This window comes from Primulina tabacum, chromosome 6 (genome assembly GCF_025594145.1).
Source record: "Primulina tabacum isolate GXHZ01 chromosome 6, ASM2559414v2, whole genome shotgun sequence".
In the NCBI taxonomy this organism is placed as follows: domain Eukaryota; kingdom Viridiplantae; phylum Streptophyta; class Magnoliopsida; order Lamiales; family Gesneriaceae; genus Primulina; species Primulina tabacum.
This window is the reverse complement of record NC_134555.1, coordinates 6115173-6136803: the sequence shown is the minus strand read 5'-3', so window position 1 is coordinate 6136803 and position 21631 is coordinate 6115173. Positions and strand designations below refer to the sequence as shown.

The window sequence follows — 21631 nt, the reverse complement described above, 5'->3', positions numbered from 1 at the left end:
TATTTTTTGTATGGGTGGATGAAAACATTTGTAGCCTTTGTGTCGATCACTATAGCCTATAAAAATGCATGTCACTGTTTTTGATCAAATTTATGTTTGTGAGTATCCCAAGTATATGGGAAGCATCGAGAACCAAACACCTCTTAAAAATGAATAATTCGGATGCACTTTTTTCAATTTAAAAAAAAGGTGTATCGAAGTCAAGAGAAGTTGAAGGTAGACGATTAATAAGGAATACTGCAGTTGTAAATGCTTCTACCTACAAGTACAAAGGAGCACCACAATGAAATAACATTGACATACCTAGTTCACGAATTATTCTATGGCGTCGTTCAACCATACCTGATTGTTCCGGTGTGTGTGGGCAAGAGATTTGATAAACTATTCCCTCTGCTTGAAAGTGTGAGTTAAGTCTTGAGTTAACAAATTCTCCACCACCGTCGGAGTGGAAGATCTTTATTTTTTTATCAAATTGTCTTGCTACATATTTTTCAAAGGAAAAATAAGCATCGACAAATTCAGATTTTTTCTAAGAAGAATAAGCCATGTGTAGCGATAGAAATCATCAACAATGCAGGCATAATAACGAAATTTTCCAAGAGATAAAACGGGTGATGGCCCACATAGATCACAATGAATTTTATTAAAAATAGAGGGGCTTAAATTTTCTGTAATAGAAAAAGACAGTGTACTAAGCTTAGCTAATTGATAACTATCACAAAGAGATAGTGTCTTATTAGGTCCTTGAACATCAATAAACCCTTTTTGTTGTAGTAACTTAAGAGTGGAAGTTTGAGGATGTCCTAGCCGTTGATGCCACAATTCAGCGGTACCGGATTTAAACCTATGAGAATAATGTATTTCATGTGGGCTGGAAATATTATATAAATCACCCTGTCTTTGTCCCGTCATCAACTTGTGACCTGTCTCCCAGTTCCTTAACACAAAAATCCACATTAGAAAATTCACAATTCACAGGATAATGATCTGTAAGTTGACTTATGGATAATAAGTTCCTGTTTAGATTTGGTACATGCAAAACATCATTTAAGGGTAGAACTTGATTACCATTTTTAATGTGAGTATCACCAATTGACTTAATTCCCAATAGTGTACCATCTCCTATTAGTACTGAATCATTACCAAAATATGGTCTTATATTTTTCAACATACCAGCGTTACCTGTCATGTGATGAGATGCACATGTATCTGAAGTCCATTCGGTGTCAAAGACGGTGTTGTCAAGAGTGAGTGCAGCTAATGCCTTTGGAATCTCATCTTGAGTTTGTGTGTATTTAGAGAGATGCCAGCAAATTTTGGCAACGTGTCCTGTCCCCCCACATATTTGGCAAATTTCATCTCGATACTTTTCTCTTTCAGCTGGTGTCATTCGACGTTGTCCAGGATGAGGAGGTCTTTGAGTCTTGGAGTCTTGGTTTGTGTTTTGTTGACTGAAACTGTTATGTCCACTATTGAGATTCTTATGTGCTTGAAATCCACGACCATTGGAGCTGAAATTGTTTTGAGACTTGCGGTTGACAGAGTTCAGTTGTTGTTTTTGTCCATAGAAGGTTAAATGATGGGTTGGCGCACTGGTAGTAAACCAATTTTGACGCTGTTCATATCCTTGTAACAGAGATACCAATTCCGTATAGGAAGGGCGTGGTGGTTTTAACATGGTTGTAGTGAATGACTCGTATTTTGGTCCTAAACTTGTTAGGAGAGAAAATACCTTAACTTTTTCAGCCACTGGACTTCCTATTGTTGCTAGGTTGTCGCAGATGCTCTTAAATTTCCGGATATGTTCTCCAATGGTGGTGGTGTCATCTTTAGATAGATATGTCAGTTGTTGACGAAGGGTGAATTCTCTTTCTTGAGAGTCTTGTGCATATGCTTCCTTTAGGGCATCCCATACGGATTTTGACGTGTCTTGACCAATGGCAAGACCAAGTGTTTCTTCGGAGAGAGTTCCGATAATCCATCCACGAAGGAGTCGATCCGATTTTCTCCATTTTGTGATTTTTTCGGTTGTTGTTGATGACTCGGTTGTTGTCGTTGAATCTGTTTTTGACTCGGGTGTTTCCCCGGTGAGATGTCCAAGCAAATCTTGGCTTTCCGCAAGAGCTAGAGCTTGCACACGCCATAGAGGGTAGTTGTAACGTCCCAGATTCGACGACTGTCCTCACTGTATCAAGACGAATTTTTCCAGCGTGCTTATGTCCTCACTAACACACACCCCGGAAAACTTCCCAGGAGGTCACCCATCCCAAAATTGCCCCAAGTCAAGCACGCTTAACTTTGGAGTTCTTATGTGATGAGCTACCGAAAAAAGATGCACCTTCGTGATATAAGTAGTACATATTAAATCTTTTAAGCCCTCTTCAACTGTACAGTTCATTACATTGAACAGTCTCGGAATCCCTCTCCTTCCGGTGTAAGAACGGTTCATCCATGTTCCATCCACCTAGAAGCCTGTCAGGAGCCGCTCATTGTCCGTGCTACCTCATGGCACCGGCGATCACCCCCCGCCCTCTTCGGCCCCGGGCCTCACATGCCCACCAGCTTCCGCTTGGTTCGTCCCCGAACCTCACCGTACTCGGAGAGGTCGGCTCTGATACCACTTGTAACGTAACAGATTCAACGACTGTCCTCACTGTATCAAGACAAGTCTTTCCAGCGTGCTTATGTCCTCACTAACACACACCCCGGGAAACTTCTCAGGAGGTCGCCCATCCCAAAATTGCCCCAAGTCAAGCACACTTAACTTTGGAGTTCTTATGTGATGAGCTACCGAAAAGAAGATGCACCTTCGTGATATGAGTAGTACATATCAAATTTTTTAAGCCCTCTTCAACTGTACAGTTCATTACATTGAACAGTCTCGGAATCCCTCTCCTTCCGGTGTAAGAACGGTTCATCCATGTTCCCTCCACCTAGAATCCTGCCAGGAGCCGCTCATTGTCAGTGCTACCTCATGGCACCGGCGATCACCCCCCGCCCTCTTCGGCCCCGGGCCTCACATGACTGTAACGCCCCAGATTTGACGACTGTCCTCACTGTACCAAGACGAGTCTTTTCAGAGTGCTTATGTCCTCACTCACACGCACCCTGGGAAACTTTCCAGGAGGTCACCCATCCCAAAATTGGCCCAAGTCAAGCACGCTTAACTTTGAAGTTCTTATGTGATGAGCTACCGAAAAGAAGATGCACCTTCGTGATATGAGTAGTACAAATCAAATCTTTTTTAAGCCCTCTTCAACTGTACAGTCCATTACATTGAACAGTCTCGGAATCCCTCTCATTCCGGTGTGGGGTCGGTTCATTCATGTTCCCTCCACCTAGAAGTCTGCCAGGAGCCGCTCATTGTCCGTGCAACCTCATGGCACCGGCGATCACCCCCCGCCCTCTTCGGCCCCGGGCCTCACATGCATGTGAGGCCCGGGGCTCGCCGATGCCATGAGGTTGCACGGACAATGAGCGGCTCCTGGCAGGCTTCTAGGTGGAGGGAACATGAATGAACCGTAAGACTATTTTATATGACTTTTTGTGTGTAATATAATATCACCACATTAATTTATTTCCCATAGTAGTCTGTTTATATCACGCCTTACGAATTTTATTAAACGATATTCACATAAGTTATCACACACCAATTATACAGTTTTCAAAAAATTTATGGATTAGACACAATATTTTTATTCTTGAAGTTATTTAATTAGAGAAAGTTGATATAATTAATGCACATCCGCAACGAAGATTTATCTTTCCTAAAATTATTAAAAGAACAAATATAATCTAAAATCAATTAAACAACATTTGAACTGACACATTAATGCATGTCAACTATTTTTTTAAGAAAATGACATCTACAAGTACATATCAAATATATTTGAAAATGTCATTTTTTTAAAAATAGTTGATCAATGTTATTTTACAAATTACCTCGTATTATATTATGCATTGGTTTATATCAAATAAAATTTATTTATTTGATAAATTCTAATTCAATTTGTTCTAACATTATACAATAACAATTCAAACTTTTAAAAATAATTTAGATAATATTGTAATTGTTGAAAATAAGGGTTGAAATTATTTAACGTTGAAAATAAGAGTTTTAAATATTCATAACTAGTGTGTGATAATGTATGTATGATGTATTTATTTTTAGATTATTTCCAAAGAAATTCTATAAATAGATATCTCAGTTTGTGAAGAAAAACACAATTGAGTGGAGAAAATTTTATAAAAGTGTGAAGTTTAATATATTTTGTGAGTTTGATATTTTTACTTTTTATCGTAATTTTTTACTTTTAACACGTTATCAGCACGATTCTCGAAGGATCTCCATATATTTCCAAACTCCAAAACACAATAAAAATGGAATAATATTCAAAAGTAAGAATATTTATTTATTTTTATTGTATATATATTTAATATATAATATCGTGTAATTATATAAAAAGAATTTATGACATCTCATTATAATAGTATGATATGATTATATTATTACACTACTTATATAATTTTATTGTGTTACTATTTATTTATTGTATATATATATATATTTGAATAATATCATGTTATTATATCAAAGGAGTTTATGACACCACATTCTAATAACGTGATGTGATTATTTCACTGTTTATATTTTTTATTTTGTTATATAATAATTATATATATATATATATATATATATATTTTGTTTAATGTCACAGTATTATATGAAAGAAGTCTCTGACACCTCATTATAATATTGTGATATGATTAAATAACTATTTAAAATGATTAACATTATATACATCATATTATTACCATAAAATTTACATACATATATATATATATATACATATATTATATATATTATTTATTTTTTTAAGATTTTATAACGGTCATAAGCGGCTAGTTTTTACCTTATAAATATGATTTTACAAACCCATTCAATCACTTCAAACTTACTCTTCCTCCTTAAAAATTTTCTTCATCAAAATTTTCGAAGAAGTAGGAGATGGTTCTTCCAAGGTTATTTTGTATAATTATTTTGGTTATTATACTCACTAGTCTTGTATTTATCGGAGAATATTCGACTCGTGTTTTTTGTTTATTTTTGAGAATGCTCGTACTTATAATTTATTCGTTACTTTTTATTGTCATATTAATAGATTTAGAACTTAACGAATAAAATGCATTGTTATTTTTCTAGTACCATCATGTCAAATTTGATAAAGCTCGAATTTATTGTGCTCGATATTACGGGAAAATATTATATTTCATGGACTCTCGATGTAAAAATGCATCTGTAGTCATTGGATCTAAGTGAGACTATTAAAGAATATGGTATCTCATCATCACAAAAAATTAAGCAAAAGCTATAATATTTTTGCGTCGACATCTTGATGATGGATTAAAATGTAAATATATCATTGAAAAATATCTCATGGATTTATGGAAATGATTGAAAGAAAGATTGAATATATAAGAGAAGTTATACTTCCGACCGCCAGTAATGAATGAAATACGTTAATATTCCAAGATTTTAAGAAAGTCAGTGATTACAAGTCAGCAATGTATCGAATAATCTCGCAATTAAAATTTTGTGAACATGAGGTTACGGAATCAGAAATGCTTGAAAAAATATTTTTCACTTTTCACGCATCAAATATAACTCTACAACAACAATATATGTAGGACCGAGCAGCTTGCCGCTTTACCAAAAGCTATAGCTAGTAATAATGGTGCAACTCAAATCTTTTAAATCGCACAGCAGCTCAAGCACCATGGTTCGATCGATCTACCAAGCAGAGACAATTATTGAACCCAACAATATAGAGTGCGTGGATTTACGAGATATTCTGAACTTATCGCATGTCTTCTTGTGGCGGAAAAAAAAACGAGCTGCTCGTGAGAAATCATCAGTCTCGACCCACTGGATTGACAGTATTTCCAGAAGTAAATGTTATAAGTAAAAATGAATTTAACATGGAAACCAAAATCAAATTCAAAGACAAGGTTTTGGTCGAGGTCGAAATAGAGGTCGTGGACGTGGACGTTAAAGTTGTCGTGGTCGCGGCCGTGATTTTGAAAATAATCGAGATAGTTACTTCTATAACTCATCTCAAAAGGGTATCACGAACCACCCACTGAAAAGGCATCATGAGAACATGATTGTCAATGAAAATAACTCAAAACGATTTGAAAGTTCTTGTTTTAGATGCGGCACTCCAGAACATTGGTCTCGTATTTGTCGAGCCCCCGAGCATCTTTGTAAGCTCTATAAAAAAGGGGAAAGAAAAATAGACCAACTTCACTGAACACAGTAACCGTTTGAGTGATTCAACTCATTTTGATGCTTCAAATTTTATGAATGATTTCTCTAAAAATGATCAATATATTGGTTGAATAAAAATGTAAAATAATTTATTTTTCATGTTCTCATATGCTAATGTTTTATTGTAAAATTATGATATGCATTTTATTATATATATATTGTTAGTAATTTTTTTCTCATTGCATATTTTTTTTGAAGTTCAAATATGAAAAATGCTATTAACAAAGCTAAACAAGGAACTGATCCCATGGAAGTTTGCATACCTGATAGTGGTACAACGCGCACTATTCTCCGAGATTAAAAATATTTCTTGGAACTAAAACCAACAAAAACAATGGTGAATACAATATCATATCTTATAGACTTGATAAAAAGTTGGGGTAAAGCACATTTCGTGTTACCTAATGGTACAAAATTTCTGAATGATACTTTGTATTCACCACAATCGAAAAAAAATTGTTGAGTTTTAATAACATATATTCTAATGGGTATGATACTCAGACAATAAATGAAGGAAATGAAAAATATAAGTGTCTTATCACATATAAATCAGAAAAGAAATATGTAGTTGAAAAACTACCAAAGTTCTCTATTGGATTGCATTATACACTTATAAGTCCAATGAATCAAACATGATAGTTGATAATTCTTCAATATTAATTAATTGGCATGATCGATTAAGACATCCTGGTTCAACAATGATGCGAAGAATTATAGAAAATACACATGATCATCCGCTTAAAGACCAGAAGATCTTTCAAAATAATAAGTTTCAATCTAAAACATGTTCTCTTGGAACACTTATTATAAGATCATCACCAGCTAAAATCCAAACTGAATCACTCATGTTTCTTGAACGTATTCAGAGTGATATTTGTGGGGCAATTCATCTACCATTTGGACCATTTAGATATTTTATGATATTGATAGATGCCTCCAGCAGATGGTCACTTGTATGTTATCAACCCGAAATGTGGCATTTGCAAAATTACTTGCTCAAATATTAAATTGCGGAATCAATTTCCTGATCTAATGTTGGTAAATTAATTACTTCCCAGACTTTCAATGATTATTGTATGTAAATGAGAATCACTGTTGAATATCATGTTGCTCATGTAAATGAGAATCACTGTTGAGTATCATAAATACTCCTCATTGCAATTTGCCTTTGATAAAGAACCAGACATATCTCATCTGAGAATTTTTGGATGTATGGAATATGCGCATATTGCACCGCCACAACGAACAAAAATGGGCCTCAAAGAAAGATCGGAATTTATATCAGTTATGATAGCCCATCAATTATTCGATATCTTGAACCTCGGACATGCGATGTGTTTACAGCACGTTTTGTTGATTGTCATTTTAATGAGAAATTCATCTCAATGTTAGGGGAGAAAATAAACATATCGAAAATGAAATTACATTATATACATCATCATTGTTATATCTGGTTCCAAGAACTAAACAATGTGAAAAAGATGTACAGCAAATTGTGCATTTGCAAAGAATAGCAAATCAAATACCAGATGCATTTGCAGACACAAAAGGGGTTACTAAATCATATATACATGTTGTAAATGCCCCTGCTCGAATTGAAATTCCAAAGAAACAAATTGAGGACACTCATGATGTCATAAAACGATTGAAGCGTGGAAGGCCAATCGGTTCCAAGGATAAAAATCCTCGAAAAATAAAAAGCATAGAGAAACACGATGATCACGAAATAAAGAATGATATTCTAGCAGAAATACATGATAGTGAAAATATTCTGTTAGAACCACAAACTGATGAGAATCGTGAAATCACTATCAATTCTATTAATACTGGAAAAATATGGAATCGAAAAGATATAAAAGAAATTGATGAGATATTTTCATATAATATGGCATTTGACATCATAAATGACAATGAATATTTGAACCAAAATCTTTTGGTGAATGTAAAAATCGATAGGGCTGGATAAAATGGAAAGATGTCATCCAGGTTGAATTGTATTCCCTAAATAAACGTAACGTTTTTGGACCTACAGTTCTTACACCTGAAGGTGTAAAACATGTTGGGTAGAAATGAGTTTTTATTCGAAAGCGAAATGAGAAAAATTAAATAGTAAGATATAAAGCTCGACTTGTTGCATAAGATTTTTTGTAAGGTCCAAAATTAAAACGACGTAATCCAACTGCATGCAAATATAGGGAAAATGAGAAATAGCTAATTAAATCATTTTAATTGCTTAAATTGATTATGTTTGATATGTTTATATGGTTTTAAAGTAGTTTTCTACTTAAATGCATAAAACTGTATTTTTAAAGGTTATTCGAGTTGCGATCGAGGAACGGGGACAGATGGCTAAAAATGGAAAATATTTTTATTAAATAATTGTTTTTAATTATTTAAAATAAATTTAATGCTTTTTTATTTTTGAAAATAAGGAGTTTTGAGGTGATTTCATATGCCGAGACGTAATTTTTATCGGTATTCAATTTTCAACGAAAATACGAACTTTTTGACAACTCGACTAATAATTTCACGAACGATTCTAAAAGAAATAATTTTAAATGTAGTATTGGGCTTATTGGGCCTAGTATAGCTTACTATTAGGCCCAAGCTTGCACACAAATTATTTATCAAATAATTATAGCCCAAAACCCTACCCCATATTTTTATAAACTCATGCCCCTCACCTCTAAACTTCACAAGACTCCTAGCACCTTCTAAAATCACGCACACACGCATCAACAAGCAAGGAAGGCATCGGTTTTCTTGAGGTAATTCAGCCAAGGGTTTCTCGTCGTCGTTCGTCGCATCTTCAACGTGTTTTCATGCGTTATATACGCAAAGGCACGCCATAATTATTTATTTTCTCATCTATCATACCCTAATATTTATTTGATTATGATTTATATGAAAAATGTGTTTCTCTTTTTATTAAATTCGTTTGTATGCATAACCATGTGAATAAGGTATGATTTTTGCATCAAAACTCGTTTTATAATTACATGAAGGGGCTGCCATGATTAAGGATCATTTATGGAATGTTTTTACACAAGTTTAAGGGTCCTAGGATGCACGGTATTGAATCCACATGAACTAAGAACAAGCTGGAACCATGTTGTGCTTTTTGAAGTCAAAAGGCTCGGTTAAGGGGAGAACCACTGCATGGCTTGGCTTTGGCTTGACCAGGGCTAGGCAGGGACGTGGTTGGGTCAGTAGAGGAGTCCTAGCCACGCTAGGACTCGAGCACAACGGCTAGGAAGGAGTCCTGGCAAGCTAGGACTCTTCCCGAACCATATCGCGAGGGGCTGCTGTGCGCAAGGTAACGGGGTTCGGCCAGGGTGGTCAAGGCTGGGCTAGGCTAGATCTCTAGGTTCTTGAGAGGGTTCACAAATGGGTGGGCTTGGGGCTGGCTCGAGGGTAAAGGTCGTAGCAAGGGTTCGAACAATCCTAGTGTGGTAAGGAACTCGCGCAGCTGTTGTAGTGTTCTGGTTGCTTCACCCCGGGCCAGGGCTGGGTTCTAAAGGTTTAGTAATCCAGGGGAGGTCTAGTCAGGGATCGGCTCAAGGTGGCTCAGGTTTGGCTCGATAAAATCGAAAGTTGGCTCGTAGGTTTTGGCTTAGGGTTCGGTCCTTAGGGTTTAAATGGCTAAGGGTTCGAACGTGGTTCAACGAGGGTCGAATCATGGTTCACAAGTGTAAATTAAATATAAAAGTCTATGTTTTAAGTTTGGGAATTTTATAATAAAGTTTGAATTAATCCGGGAATCAAACGCTCTACGAATTAATAATTATGAAATAATTAGAAAGCCTCGATTTTAAGCTAAATAAAAATATGAGAAATTTAATTTAATCTTAAATAATTATTTAAGAAGGTCTAGAGTCAATGAAAATAAGAAAAAATTCGAACTCGATGAATTTTACGTCTAGGAGTAAAACGGTCATTTTACACTTGTAAAATAGTAAACGTCATGGCAGTACCCGAAATGCTGTAAATATTATAATATGATTATTTTAAATGTTAATGGAATTTTATAATGAAACATTAACGCTAAAAGATATGTTGCATGCTTGGTTTAAAAGAAAAATCATTATCATAATATGCATGGATTTTATAAAGTGATGAAAATACGAAATGTTGAATGAAGTGAAGTAAATGTGACTAATACGATGATACGATAATACGTAAGGTCAAGACTCAGTTGACGGGTGAGATTGTCACTGATGTCCCCACTGCCAATACTGTGGTTATATGTAGATGGATCTATCGACCTTTAATACGAAAGTCACAATTAACGATCTGAATTCAATGAAAACATATACGTATATGATGAAAATGAATATGTTTATGATGATATGAAAATATTTATGTTTATGCATGATTATGAAATGTTATTTTAAGTAAGAGTATTTTCACTGTTGTATGTGATTGTATACGTATTATTTGTTATCAAAATTATGGTTTGCTGAGTCTTTAGACTCACTAGGTGTGATCGATGCAGTGAGCATGATGTTGATGTTAGTGGAGGTCTTGATGGTTGATCTTGCTGGACTGAAGGTGCACATAACCCGATGACCCGCGCTAGTTTTTCCGCACTTATGATTTTAAGTTTATGTTAAAGATTTTTACGACTTTTATTATGCTCTTGAGTGGTTTTTGAGAGGTTGTTAGAATTAGTTTTATTTTGAAATATTGCTAAATTAGGATTGCAAACGGTTGACAATTTTATGTTTTAAAATATTTCCTTTGGATTTTCAAGTTTAGTTGGTTGCTTTATTATTAAAATGGTGTTAAAAATATTTGAAGTATATGTATATGTATTCGGCCGAGATCTAGTGTAGGAGAAAAAAATTCTAGTACTTTTAAGAAAAACGAGTAGTGGACGCTTCATTTTTTTCCAAAGTCCTGTAATTGATTATGAAGAAACATATTCTCATGTTATGGATGCAATTACGTTTCGTTATTTGATCAGTTTGGCGGTATCTGAAAATTTAAAAATGCGTCTTATGGATGTTGTCACAGCTTACTTATACAGATCACTCGATAGTCATATATATATGAAATTCTTGAAGCATTTAAGATGCCTGAAGCACAAAGTTCAAAACCTAGAGAATGTTATTCTATGAAATTGCAAAGATCGTTATATAGGTAAAGCAATCCGACCGAATGTGGTATAATCGGCTAAGCGAACACTAAATGAAAAAGGGATATATTAACAATTCAATATGTCCTTGCGTTTTCATTAAGAAAACAACATCCGGATGCGTAATTATCGTTGTATATGTGGATGATTTAAATATCATTGCAACGAATAAAGAAATTCAAGAAGTTGTGTTGTACTTGAAGGAAGAATTTGAAATGAAGGACTTTGGAAAAACAAAATATTTTCTGGGTTTGCAAATTGAATAAAAAGAATGCGGAATATTTGTTCATCAGTCAAATTATACAGAAAAGGTCTTTAAACATTTTAATATGGATAAATCAAATCATTTAAGTACTTCAATGGTGTTTAGATAATTATACATAGAAAAAGATCCATTCCGTCCATGTGAATATAATGAAGTTATTCTTGATCCAGAAGTATCATATCTAAGTGCTATTGGTGCCCTTATTATCTTGCAAATTGTACAAGACCTGATATATCTTTTGCTGTAAATTTAAAGGCAAGATTTAGCTCATATCCAACAAAAGACACTGGAACAGAATTAAACATATTTTCTGTTATCTACGAGTAACGACATACTTGAGACTTTTGTATTCAAAAGATACCAATCAAAGTATAATTGGTTATGCTGATGTTGAGTATTTATCTGATTTACATAAGGCACGTTCTCAAACCGGATATGTGTTTACTTGTGAAGGCAGTAATTTCTTGGCGTTCACAGAAACACACTCGTAACAACTTCATCAAATCACGCTGAGATTATTGCACTACGTGAAGCAAGTCGTGAATGCGTGTAGCTAAAATCAATTACCCGACATGTCCAAGTCTCATACGGATTATCATTCGACAGAAGCCAGTGATACTATTTGAAAATAATGTTGCATGTGTTGCTTAAATGAAAGAATGATACATAAAAAACGACGAAACTAAACATATTTCTCCTAAGTTATTCGCATTCACCCAAGAGCTAAGAATAAAAATATTGATATTTGTTACAATGAATCAAGTGAAAATCCATCAGATCTCTTCACAAAGTCACTTCCTACGTCAATATTAAGAAAAAATACATATAATATTGTGATGCACAATCTACAAAATTTGTGAAGGATCATTCGTGTTAACATGAAGGGGATTTTACGTGACTACGCTCTTTTTATCTTACTATGGTTTTTATCCTAATAGGTTTTTCCTAGTAAGGTTTTTAACGAGACAATATAAAAATATGTAATGAAGACAATCATTGTATCATGATCATCATCACAATGGAGAATGTTGAAAATAAGGGTTTAAATTATTGAAAGTTGAAAATAAGAGTTGTAAATATTGAAAATTAGTGTGTGATGATATATTTAATGATGCATTTATTTTTGAATTATTTCCAAAGAAATTCTATAAATAGGTCTCTCAATTTGTGAAGAAACACACAATTGATTGGAATTTTTTTTATAAAAGTGTGTTGTTTAATATATTTTATGAGTTTAAAATTTTTATTGTTATCGTAAATTTTTATTTTTCCATAATATTTTTATTTTTAAAAGATATATTTAAACTTTTATTTAAATAACTCCCATGAGTAGAGAAGGCAAAGCAAGCCCAGTCCATTTTAGCAGGAAACGGCTGAATATGCGCACGATCACCCTCCACGCATTTCGCGAAATTTTTTGCGTTCTTCCGACATTTTTGTGGTACTTAAATCTCCTGGGTTTTTCGCTCCACGATTTATCTATCCGTGTGATGTACTCGGTTGACTTGTATGTTGGTATCTTCATTTTGAGGTTGATTTTGTGATGATTGCTGGGTTTTTAACGGGTGGTCCAACGGATGCTTGGTAAACTCAACGGGTTTTCGCATTGCGGGTTGATGTTTTCCATTTGAGTTGCATCACAAAAGTTGAATTTTGATGCATCACTGTGCTTCTACGGACAGGTAATGGTTTGTCCAATTCTTAATTAAGGGTTTGTCTATTTTGTCTAGGATTACAAAAATCTTTGCGTATGATTGATTGGAAACTCTTATCGGCTGAGAATTAGTGACTATGGTGTCGGTTCCATCGAGGCCTGTGTGGATGAAAAGGCAGCTGTGCCCCTGTGGTGATTGGAAATGTTTTGTGACATATGAGGGACAAGTAGATGAGGCAAACATGGGAGCCCAGTTAATTAAAAATGATTCTAGGTTGTCAGAGACCATGGTTTCACCTTATGTAGGGATGGTGTTTACGAGTGACGACTTAGCATTTGAATATTACGGGAATTTTGCAAGAAAAAATGGATTTTCTGTTCGGAAGGAGAGGTCGAGGTTGAGTCCTCAGTTAGGGGTTTACAAGAGAGATTTTGTTTGTCATAGGTCAGGATTTGCACCAACGAGGAAGAAACAAACCGGTGAACATCAAAGGGACAGGAAATCGGTTAGATGCGGATGTGATGCGAAAATGTACTTGTCGAAGGAGGTTGTAGAAGGGATTTCTCAATGGTTTGTTGTGCAATTTAGTAATATACATAACCACGAACTATTAGAGGATGATCAAGTTCGGTTGCTACCAGCTTATCGAAAAATTCATGAGGTGGATCAGGAGCGCATTCTTCTGCTTTCAAAAGCTGGTTTTCCAATACACCGTATAGTTAAGGTGCTCGAGTTGGAAAAAGGCATCCGAGGTGCGCAGCTCTCTTTTTTGGAAAGAGATGTGAGGAACTTCATCCAAAACCACAAGAAAGTCATTCAACAAAATGATGCTTTATTGATGGAGAAAAGAGAAAGTGATACAATGGATCTTCTTGAGGCCTGCCGGGCAAGCAGAGATGCTGATCCTTATTTTGTCTATGATGTTACAGTCGATGAAAAGGACAATGTTGAAAATATTGCTTGGTCTTGTGGGGATTCCATTCATGCATATAACATTTTCGGTGATGTGGTCTACTTTGACTTAACATATCATTCGATGACTTATGGTATGCTTTTTGGAGCATGGCTTGGCATTGACAACAATGGAAAAATTCTCTTATTTGGTTGTGCGTTATTGCAGGACGAAACAGCCCGCTCACATGCTTGGGCCTTGCAGGTTTGCTATTCAAGATATTTGGCTTCATTTTCAATTTGTTAGAATAAAAATTCTTACTTATTGTTGGATGCTACTTTAGGTATTTCTCCGGTTCATGAAAGGAAGGAATCCACAATCGATTATTACAGATGTAGACACTGGTCTTGGAGAGGCCATAAGAAGTGAATTGCCAAATACAAAGCATGTCATTTCTTTATACAGTATCCTTCCCAGAATATCTAGCTGGTTCTGTCTTCCACTTGGCCCAAGGTTCAGGGAATTTAAATATGAGTTTGAAGCATTGTACAACCTAGAAAGTACAGATGATTTTGAATTCCGGTGGAATCAGATGGTTTCCCACTTTGAACTTAATTCTGATAAGCACATTGCTTTACTCTTTTCACTTCGTGCTTGTTGGGCATTTCCTTACACAAGGGGTTGCTTCCTTGCCAAGATGGTTTCTTCATCATTTTGGAAATCTAGGGATGATTTTTTTCACGGAGTTTTTAAAGGGCAGACCTGTTTACGAGGTATTTTTGAGCAGGTTTGTCTTCTGTAATTGGAAAATATTTTGACTTTCCATTTCATGACTTTTCCTCTATGTTTCATTTGTTTTTATTTTGTAAGTTTATCTCTGGTCTGAGAATTCTTCTCTCACTTTTGTAGGTCGGAAATTTTTCTAATTATAAAATGCATGCACACGTAGAGCCACATTATATGCATCTAAAAACGTGCCTCCCTTTTGAAGAGCATGCACAAAGTATTCTTTCCCCCTTTGCATTTAAAGCTTTGCAAGAAGAACTGGCCTTGGCCATGCAGTATGCCGCATCAGAAAAATCTCCTGGATCTTATTTTGTGAGGCATTTCAAGAAGATTGAGGGAGAACGGCTGGTAATATGGATACAAGAACAAGAACATATTCACTGTTCATGCAATGAATTTGAGTCATCGGGAATTTTATGCAGGCATGCCCTTCGGGTACTGGTACTCCAGAACTATTTTCAACTTCCAAACAAGTATCTTTTAAGTCGGTGGCGTCAAGAAAGCTCACTTTATTGTCATAATGAACAGAGTAATCTAAATGTCAAGGATGAATGGTATGAAGAATTCAATTCTCTGACTGCGACTTTGTTTTCTGAAGCATTGCTGACGAAAGAGCGATCTGATTTTGTTCATGGAGAACTTACAAAAGATCTTACGAGACTTATTAATCAGGTTAGAGACATGCCAACTGTTGATGAAGTTATCGATGTCACGCTACTACCTGCTAATGGATTGCGAGAATCGTGTGCATAAAAATGTAGCAATTATAAGCACTAGGAAGCGCCTTCTGACTGTAAACAGGAATGCATGTCTTCTAGTAGAGCAAACCCTTGTTTCGGTGTAAAAGAAGCTGAATCTGTGGTTTTGGCCCATTGCTTTCGGGTTCAAGAGTCCAAGACTGGATCCTTTCCTCGAAAAGGCCTTAAGAGAAAAATAGAAAGCCTCTGCATATCGGCCAAGTTTTTCTCCTATCTACAATGGAATATTTATTGTGGAAACTGAAGATGGCATTGGACTCAGAAAAGAAATGTTGTTTAGGTGTTATCTTGTTATGTAACGAATTATATTCTCTACATCGATCGGAAATAGGAGAAACATATTTTGAAAATGTGATGAAGACTTAATAAGTTGGTGTAGATCGAAGATGATTGTTGATACTTTATTTGGTGAAAATATGGAAGAGTAGAGGGATTAATTACCTTCATATTTTATCGTTCATTTGTTCATTGTCTGCATTTTACATTCTCAAGTACTTCAGTTCCACAGTTCTCATTAGTGAGCTATTACAACTGTATTACGTGTCTACAATTTGTTGAAACTCATTAAGGTTGAAAATGGTCTGGATCATTTGGGGCCAACACTATTAATTTGAATCTCTGTATAACAGTTGCGATGTTGCAGGCAACAGGTATGGAGAATTCGGTAAATTGCAAGTGTTATTTCTACAAGGATATTAATGTGCAAATTACGAACATTGTTTTATTCATGGATTATACCTGATTTTCGCAGCAGTAAACAACTTTTCATCCTCATATATCTTACTGCACTTCTGTAATTTCTTCTTCAAAAGGGTCAGTTAAATTTAAAAAATTCCAAAGCAACTTCTGACTGCTGAAGTCATCGCTATCGATGAGCTTCCAACTTTAGACGACAGGTACACTCAAACGTGCAGGTAGTCAGGTTTGTTTGAACTTGTACGAGGATATATGTCCTGTTGCCGGACATGATTGAAATCCTGGAGATTTCGTCGGAGAGATTCGTATTGCGATCATATCATTGCTCCAATTCTTCAACCTTGATGCTAGCAGCAGATGGCTGATTTCCAAGAATTCATCTTTGCAGAAACTTTAATCTCTATGAAAAGATTATAATTCTCAGTACTTCATTCTACGTACTTATTGATTTAGTAAGTTGTACATCAGAACATCTAATTATTTCCCAAAATAGTTATATTCTCTAACCAGAGATTGCCTCCAGAATTATCAATCGATGCGAGCTTTTCTGGTTTCTTGTCATCCATTTAACTACACATTGAATGTTGCTGGCCTTAGAATAAATTAGAAAGCACATAATTCGATCTATATCTATGAAACACGAAAAGAAATACAACTACTTAAAGTTTCTTGACTATCGTCTTCCAGCAACACATTTGACACATGGCATGGAACAATATTTTCAAATACAGAGCAGTCTTTCACATACATGGAACAAGATGCACATTTTCATTATCATAGATTAGGTTGGTCACCGCTTTCTGTTGTTCTTTCCTGCATTGCCTCCGTACAAACGGAAAAGGCTAAAAGCTGAAATAGCTGATAATATGACCATGGAAAGGCTCGCCAGAAGCGCGATGGCAAAGCCTTCTCCGCTTTGTTTGCAATATTTCTCGTACAGTTTGCATATTTTCATCCACTGCAGTTCCGTCTGACCAAACTTGGCAAACAATCCTGATTGCAAGGCAGCAGAAACTGCAGCTAAATTCAAGTAGGCCATGATCTACAAGCAGCGACACAACACAAAAAACTAATTAACACCAAGCGTATTTGGTAAGCGTATTTCGTAATGCAGCCACAATATTATATCATTAATGTTAGGCTAATCTTACATTGGATAAAATGATCATTCAGGATGTATTGTTATCAAGTTTGGGCAAAAACTGTCAAATCGTACAAAACTACGCAACCGGAATACAGAAACTTAGCTTTAAGGTCAATTTCGTTTTGATTGACAAGGGCATTGTTCAATAAATTATCCTTCCTTATAATCCGTTCCAAACTCCAAATTTATAGTGTCGGCAAGAACCTTTTAACTACAGGAAGCATATAATATGAACCTTCTAACTCATATGTCTTGATCGGATCTTGAGATATTAACTCGTCGTGATTCCAATACGAATCAATAATTAGGCACACGTTCCAAAACAACATAGTATTTCAATGTGTCTTTAAAACATACAATTCGTTCAATACATTTTTACTCTTAGGTTCATCCACATGCGCATGCAAAGAGTGAATTCCCACAAGGCACGAACTTCTTGTCAATAGAGGGCTTACTGAGTGACAACAATTTTAGAGACTAGGATCACTAAGAAATATATCTCGTAATTATCAACCTTTGCACAAGCACATTTCACATGACTGGCAATCTTAAAGTAGTTTTCTATGCAAAAACATGGGTATACAGATAAATAAATAAAATATAATCAAGTAATAAAAAAACATTACAGAAATGCATTCCGAATTCCATATGCACAAGTTGTTTAAACACCTACGGACTGAGGTGGCACGAGCATATGTTGCATGCTTTGGCCATTGGATGATTTTTTTACTTTTGTTTCTATATTAGATCTTTTATAGAAGGGAATCCAAGAATGAGAAGTTAATACAAAAATGCGCAAGACTATGTGCTGGTAAAGTGTATAAGTAAAGGAAAGGAAGGAAGAAACATCGGCGCATGGAAAAGAAGAAGATGTGAGCAAAACACATAATATATCAAATATCATCATCCCACACTGAATCATACACACCAAATAATTTATTAATCATCTCATGCAATCTATTATCCCACCATATCATACTTTCTATGATTCAAACAATCAATCACTTATTTATCCTAACATCACAACCAAATTCACCCTTAAATTTAAGGCGTTAAATATAAGAAAACACCAGTGCATAGACTTAGAGACTAGACTCGATCATTCATTTAGCTGCTAGGAGAAAATCCATCTTTCACAACTTTATCAAAACTTCAAGACATTAAGGCTACATACTTAACCAAAAGTCCAAAACTTCTTCAAGTTATTTAGTCTCTTTTATGTATCTAGATTGAATTTACCAAATAGCTCTGCTTCTTTTTTTAATACATACATGAATATATTGGACCTTTGATTTTTTTTCACTCGTCATTATTTGAAGTTCCTTGAAAATCAGATTTTATACTGAAATTTTTTCTCATTTTGGATACATCATTGATGAGAATAGTTCAAGCCAGACAATTTGTAGGACATTAAAAATTAATATATATCAGCTTTGATTTATCCATGAAAGATCAAGAATCTATAGAGCAGACAGAGCAAACAAATAATTGAAAATTCAATGCAATCACTTACACACCTGATCACCAGAGAAAATAGCCCAAGCCAAGGTCTTATTCAACAGCACACTCCCACTAATCATAGTCAGAACACATCTCAAAACATGAATAAGTGAGTAAGCAACAGCTAATCCATTGGCCACCACCAAAAATCTGTAAATGTTAAAAACAAATTAGCCAAGATTTACTCAAACACAACATTTATGTTTGAAGAACAAACTCCTTCGAAAAATTCTAATAACACAACCAGAAAACAGAAGACAGATCAGATCTTCTTACACAACTGCTTTCACGTCTGTAAATTTGGCCTCCTTCCTAACTGTGAAAAACTCCTTAACCTCATAGTCTGTCACAATAAGAACAATAGAAGTAATGGCTGAGGCACAAATCAAACACCTCAAACCCAGTTCTGCTAGCCTCACCCGCCTGTCAATCACCTTCAAATTGCTCCCATGGTAAACAGGCACATTGCCAGGACTAACACCAACACCAACATAACTCATCTTTATAAGAAAAGAAAGTAGAAATCAACCAAAAGTTGAGCAAAAGGCAACCCAAAGGCCAGAATCAAGGATTCCAAAAGAAAGCAGCAACTATAAACAAGACAGCTTGTTCAACAACCTACATTCTCCCTATTTATATCGACACCCAATAATTTTTTTTAAAATTTCCCTTCATTATTTTACAAATTTAATAAAATTTTCAACATTTATAGCTTCCCAATAAATTTATCTAATAATAATAATGAAGGGAGGGGTAGGGATGTAAACGAATCAAACCGTTCGTGAGCTATTCGAAGCTCGATTCGATTAAAGCTCGTTTGAGCTCGTTTAATGAAACTCGTTAAGATAAACAAACCAAACTTAAGCTTTACAGTATTCGGCTCGTTAGCTCGTGAACATGTTCGTTAGTAAGTTCATGAGTAATCTTTTAGATAAAAAATAATAGTTTTGATATTTGATTTATTGACTTTGCATATTATTTATGAAATATATAGAAAAATCTATTAAATTTATTTATTATAATAAATTTACAAATTTTAATAAGAATAATATATTTTTCTTTAAATATATAATTTAGTTTTTAATTAATTTAATAAAAATTTAAATATATAATTCATATTTATTAAGCTTGTTTAGGCTCGATAAAGGCTTAAATAAGCTCGTGAGCCATGCATATATTCGTTAAATAAAGCTCGAGCTCGGCTCGATTATAAACAAACTAAGCTCAAACATTCAAGAGTTCGGCTCGGTTCGACTCGATTACATCCCGCGGGAGCTTAACTCAAGGGTTACATGATAGTTCCATCACACCCGAGGAAAGCATGAAAAAAAAATAGCAATCCACTGTAAGCTAGCTAAGCCAAAGGGCATTCATGAAGCAATAAATAAAAGTTAAATATAATATTTATTGCGAGGTGTTCAGATATCTGCTGGGACAGCATTTAAAACAAAGGTCTAAAATTTAGGACTGGTTTTATGGGAAGGAGCACTAGTACCTTGTTTCAAGAAATTAGAGAGATAAAAGAGTTGGCTTGAATATTGATAGTGGCCCCTTCAGGCTTCACCAGTCTCTCTCATATTCAATGAAGGCGGTGAAATTGAATTTATGACCACCTATCCCTCCCTGTGGAAAGCAAGTGGGACAAGACTTGGAGAAAAAAGTCTTGGGTTTTCCTTTTTCAAATGGTGTGGCCAAGATTTCAGTACGAATGCTCGACATTTGAGTGGTCCACAATTAAGGTTTTCCATTGATCTAAGGTTACCTTAAATATGAAACTAAAATTTGATGTTAATCTTTGCCCAGTACTCCTTAAAAAGGGCCATGTTAGTCATGTCCTTGTCGTAAAGCATGCAATCTAAGTAATTATACTGCTATCAAACCCGAAAGATAGCCAAAAGTTGAGCTCGAGTACCAAACCCAGTAGCTATACAATCATAGAAAGTTAAAAGAACACGACAACGAAAATACCTGTAAAAAGCACATTTTTATTTTGTACATGAACATTCCTGGTTACTTCTGCCATTTTAATTCTTATCAAATCAAAACTAAAATTCATGGGTATTGTGAGGATGAATTAGAATTTTCAAATCTTTACTCACGAAAAAGAACCCCTGCGATGTTCAAATTTGAATATTTTAAGAGCAAATGATCGATAAATCCCAATCTCAATAGTCAAATGTTTGTTCAGTTTATGTCAAACCGATTGTTTTTCTGCAATTCCTTGCTAACACAAAAAATATTTCTATATTCTCTAGCCCGCATGTGTCTCACATGTGTTTTTTTGGATGAAATTTGATACAAAACATTAAAAATCCAAAACAAATATATGATTTTTCATAAGTAAATGTTTTAGATCTGTCATTAATATATGATTTTTGAGTACTCAAACAAGTATAACAAATTTTGATATTAATTACTCGCCTTTTTCGAATTCGTTACAAAACCTTGAAAAATGTTATTATTATATGAT

General features: G+C 34.9%; 2 protein-coding genes across 4 annotated transcripts; one reads left to right on the top strand and one right to left on the bottom strand.

The window, feature by feature from the left end:
* The first annotated feature begins 13067 nt into the window (after nt 1-13067).
* LOC142549000 (putative protein FAR1-RELATED SEQUENCE 10) lies at nt 13068-16244 on the top strand. Of its 2 annotated transcripts, none has more exons than XM_075657705.1 (4): nt 13068-13171; nt 13461-14541; nt 14621-15064; nt 15187-16243. In XM_075657705.1, the coding sequence occupies exons 2-4, from the start codon at nt 13522-13524 to the stop codon at nt 15814-15816; spliced, it is 2094 nt and encodes a 697-aa protein (XP_075513820.1). In that variant the 5' UTR covers nt 13068-13171; nt 13461-13521; the 3' UTR covers nt 15817-16243. The 2 variants fall into 2 exon arrangements, with proteins under 2 accessions (XP_075513820.1, XP_075513821.1); XM_075657706.1 differs by having other exon boundaries at nt 13074-14541; nt 15187-15498; nt 15592-16244.
* A 918-nt stretch (nt 16245-17162) lies between these two features.
* LOC142549001 (CASP-like protein 2B2) lies at nt 17163-20806 on the bottom strand. Of its 2 annotated transcripts, XM_075657709.1 has the most exons (4): nt 20657-20806; nt 19438-19661; nt 19179-19311; nt 17163-17559 (listed from the first exon to the last, which is right to left on the bottom strand). In XM_075657709.1, exons 2-4 carry the CDS (start codon nt 19659-19661, stop codon nt 17308-17310), a joined length of 609 nt encoding a protein of 202 aa, XP_075513824.1. In that variant the 5' UTR covers nt 20657-20806; the 3' UTR covers nt 17163-17307. The 2 variants fall into 2 exon arrangements, with proteins under 2 accessions (XP_075513824.1, XP_075513822.1); XM_075657707.1 differs by lacking the exon at nt 20657-20806 and having other exon boundaries at nt 19438-19885.
* Between the last annotated feature and the right edge of the window lie 825 nt (nt 20807-21631).

Coding starts and splice junctions, on each gene's coding strand:
- LOC142549000 (XM_075657705.1), top strand. CDS start 13,522: ATGGTGTCGGTTCCATCGAGGCCTGTGTGGATGAAAAGGCAGCTGTGC. Junction 14,542..14,620: donor CACATGCTTGGGCCTTGCAG/GTTTGCTATTCA, acceptor ATGCTACTTTAG/GTATTTCTCCGGTTCATGAA. Junction 15,065..15,186: donor TACGAGGTATTTTTGAGCAG/GTTTGTCTTCTG, acceptor TCACTTTTGTAG/GTCGGAAATTTTTCTAATTA.
- LOC142549001 (XM_075657709.1), bottom strand. CDS start 19,661: ATGAGTTATGTTGGTGTTGGTGTTAGTCCTGGCAATGTGCCTGTTTAC. Junction 19,312..19,437: donor ACAGACGTGAAAGCAGTTGT/GTAAGAAGATCT, acceptor TAACATTTACAG/ATTTTTGGTGGTGGCCAATG. Junction 17,560..19,178: donor CTATTTTCTCTGGTGATCAG/GTGTGTAAGTGA, acceptor CGCTGCTTGTAG/ATCATGGCCTACTTGAATTT.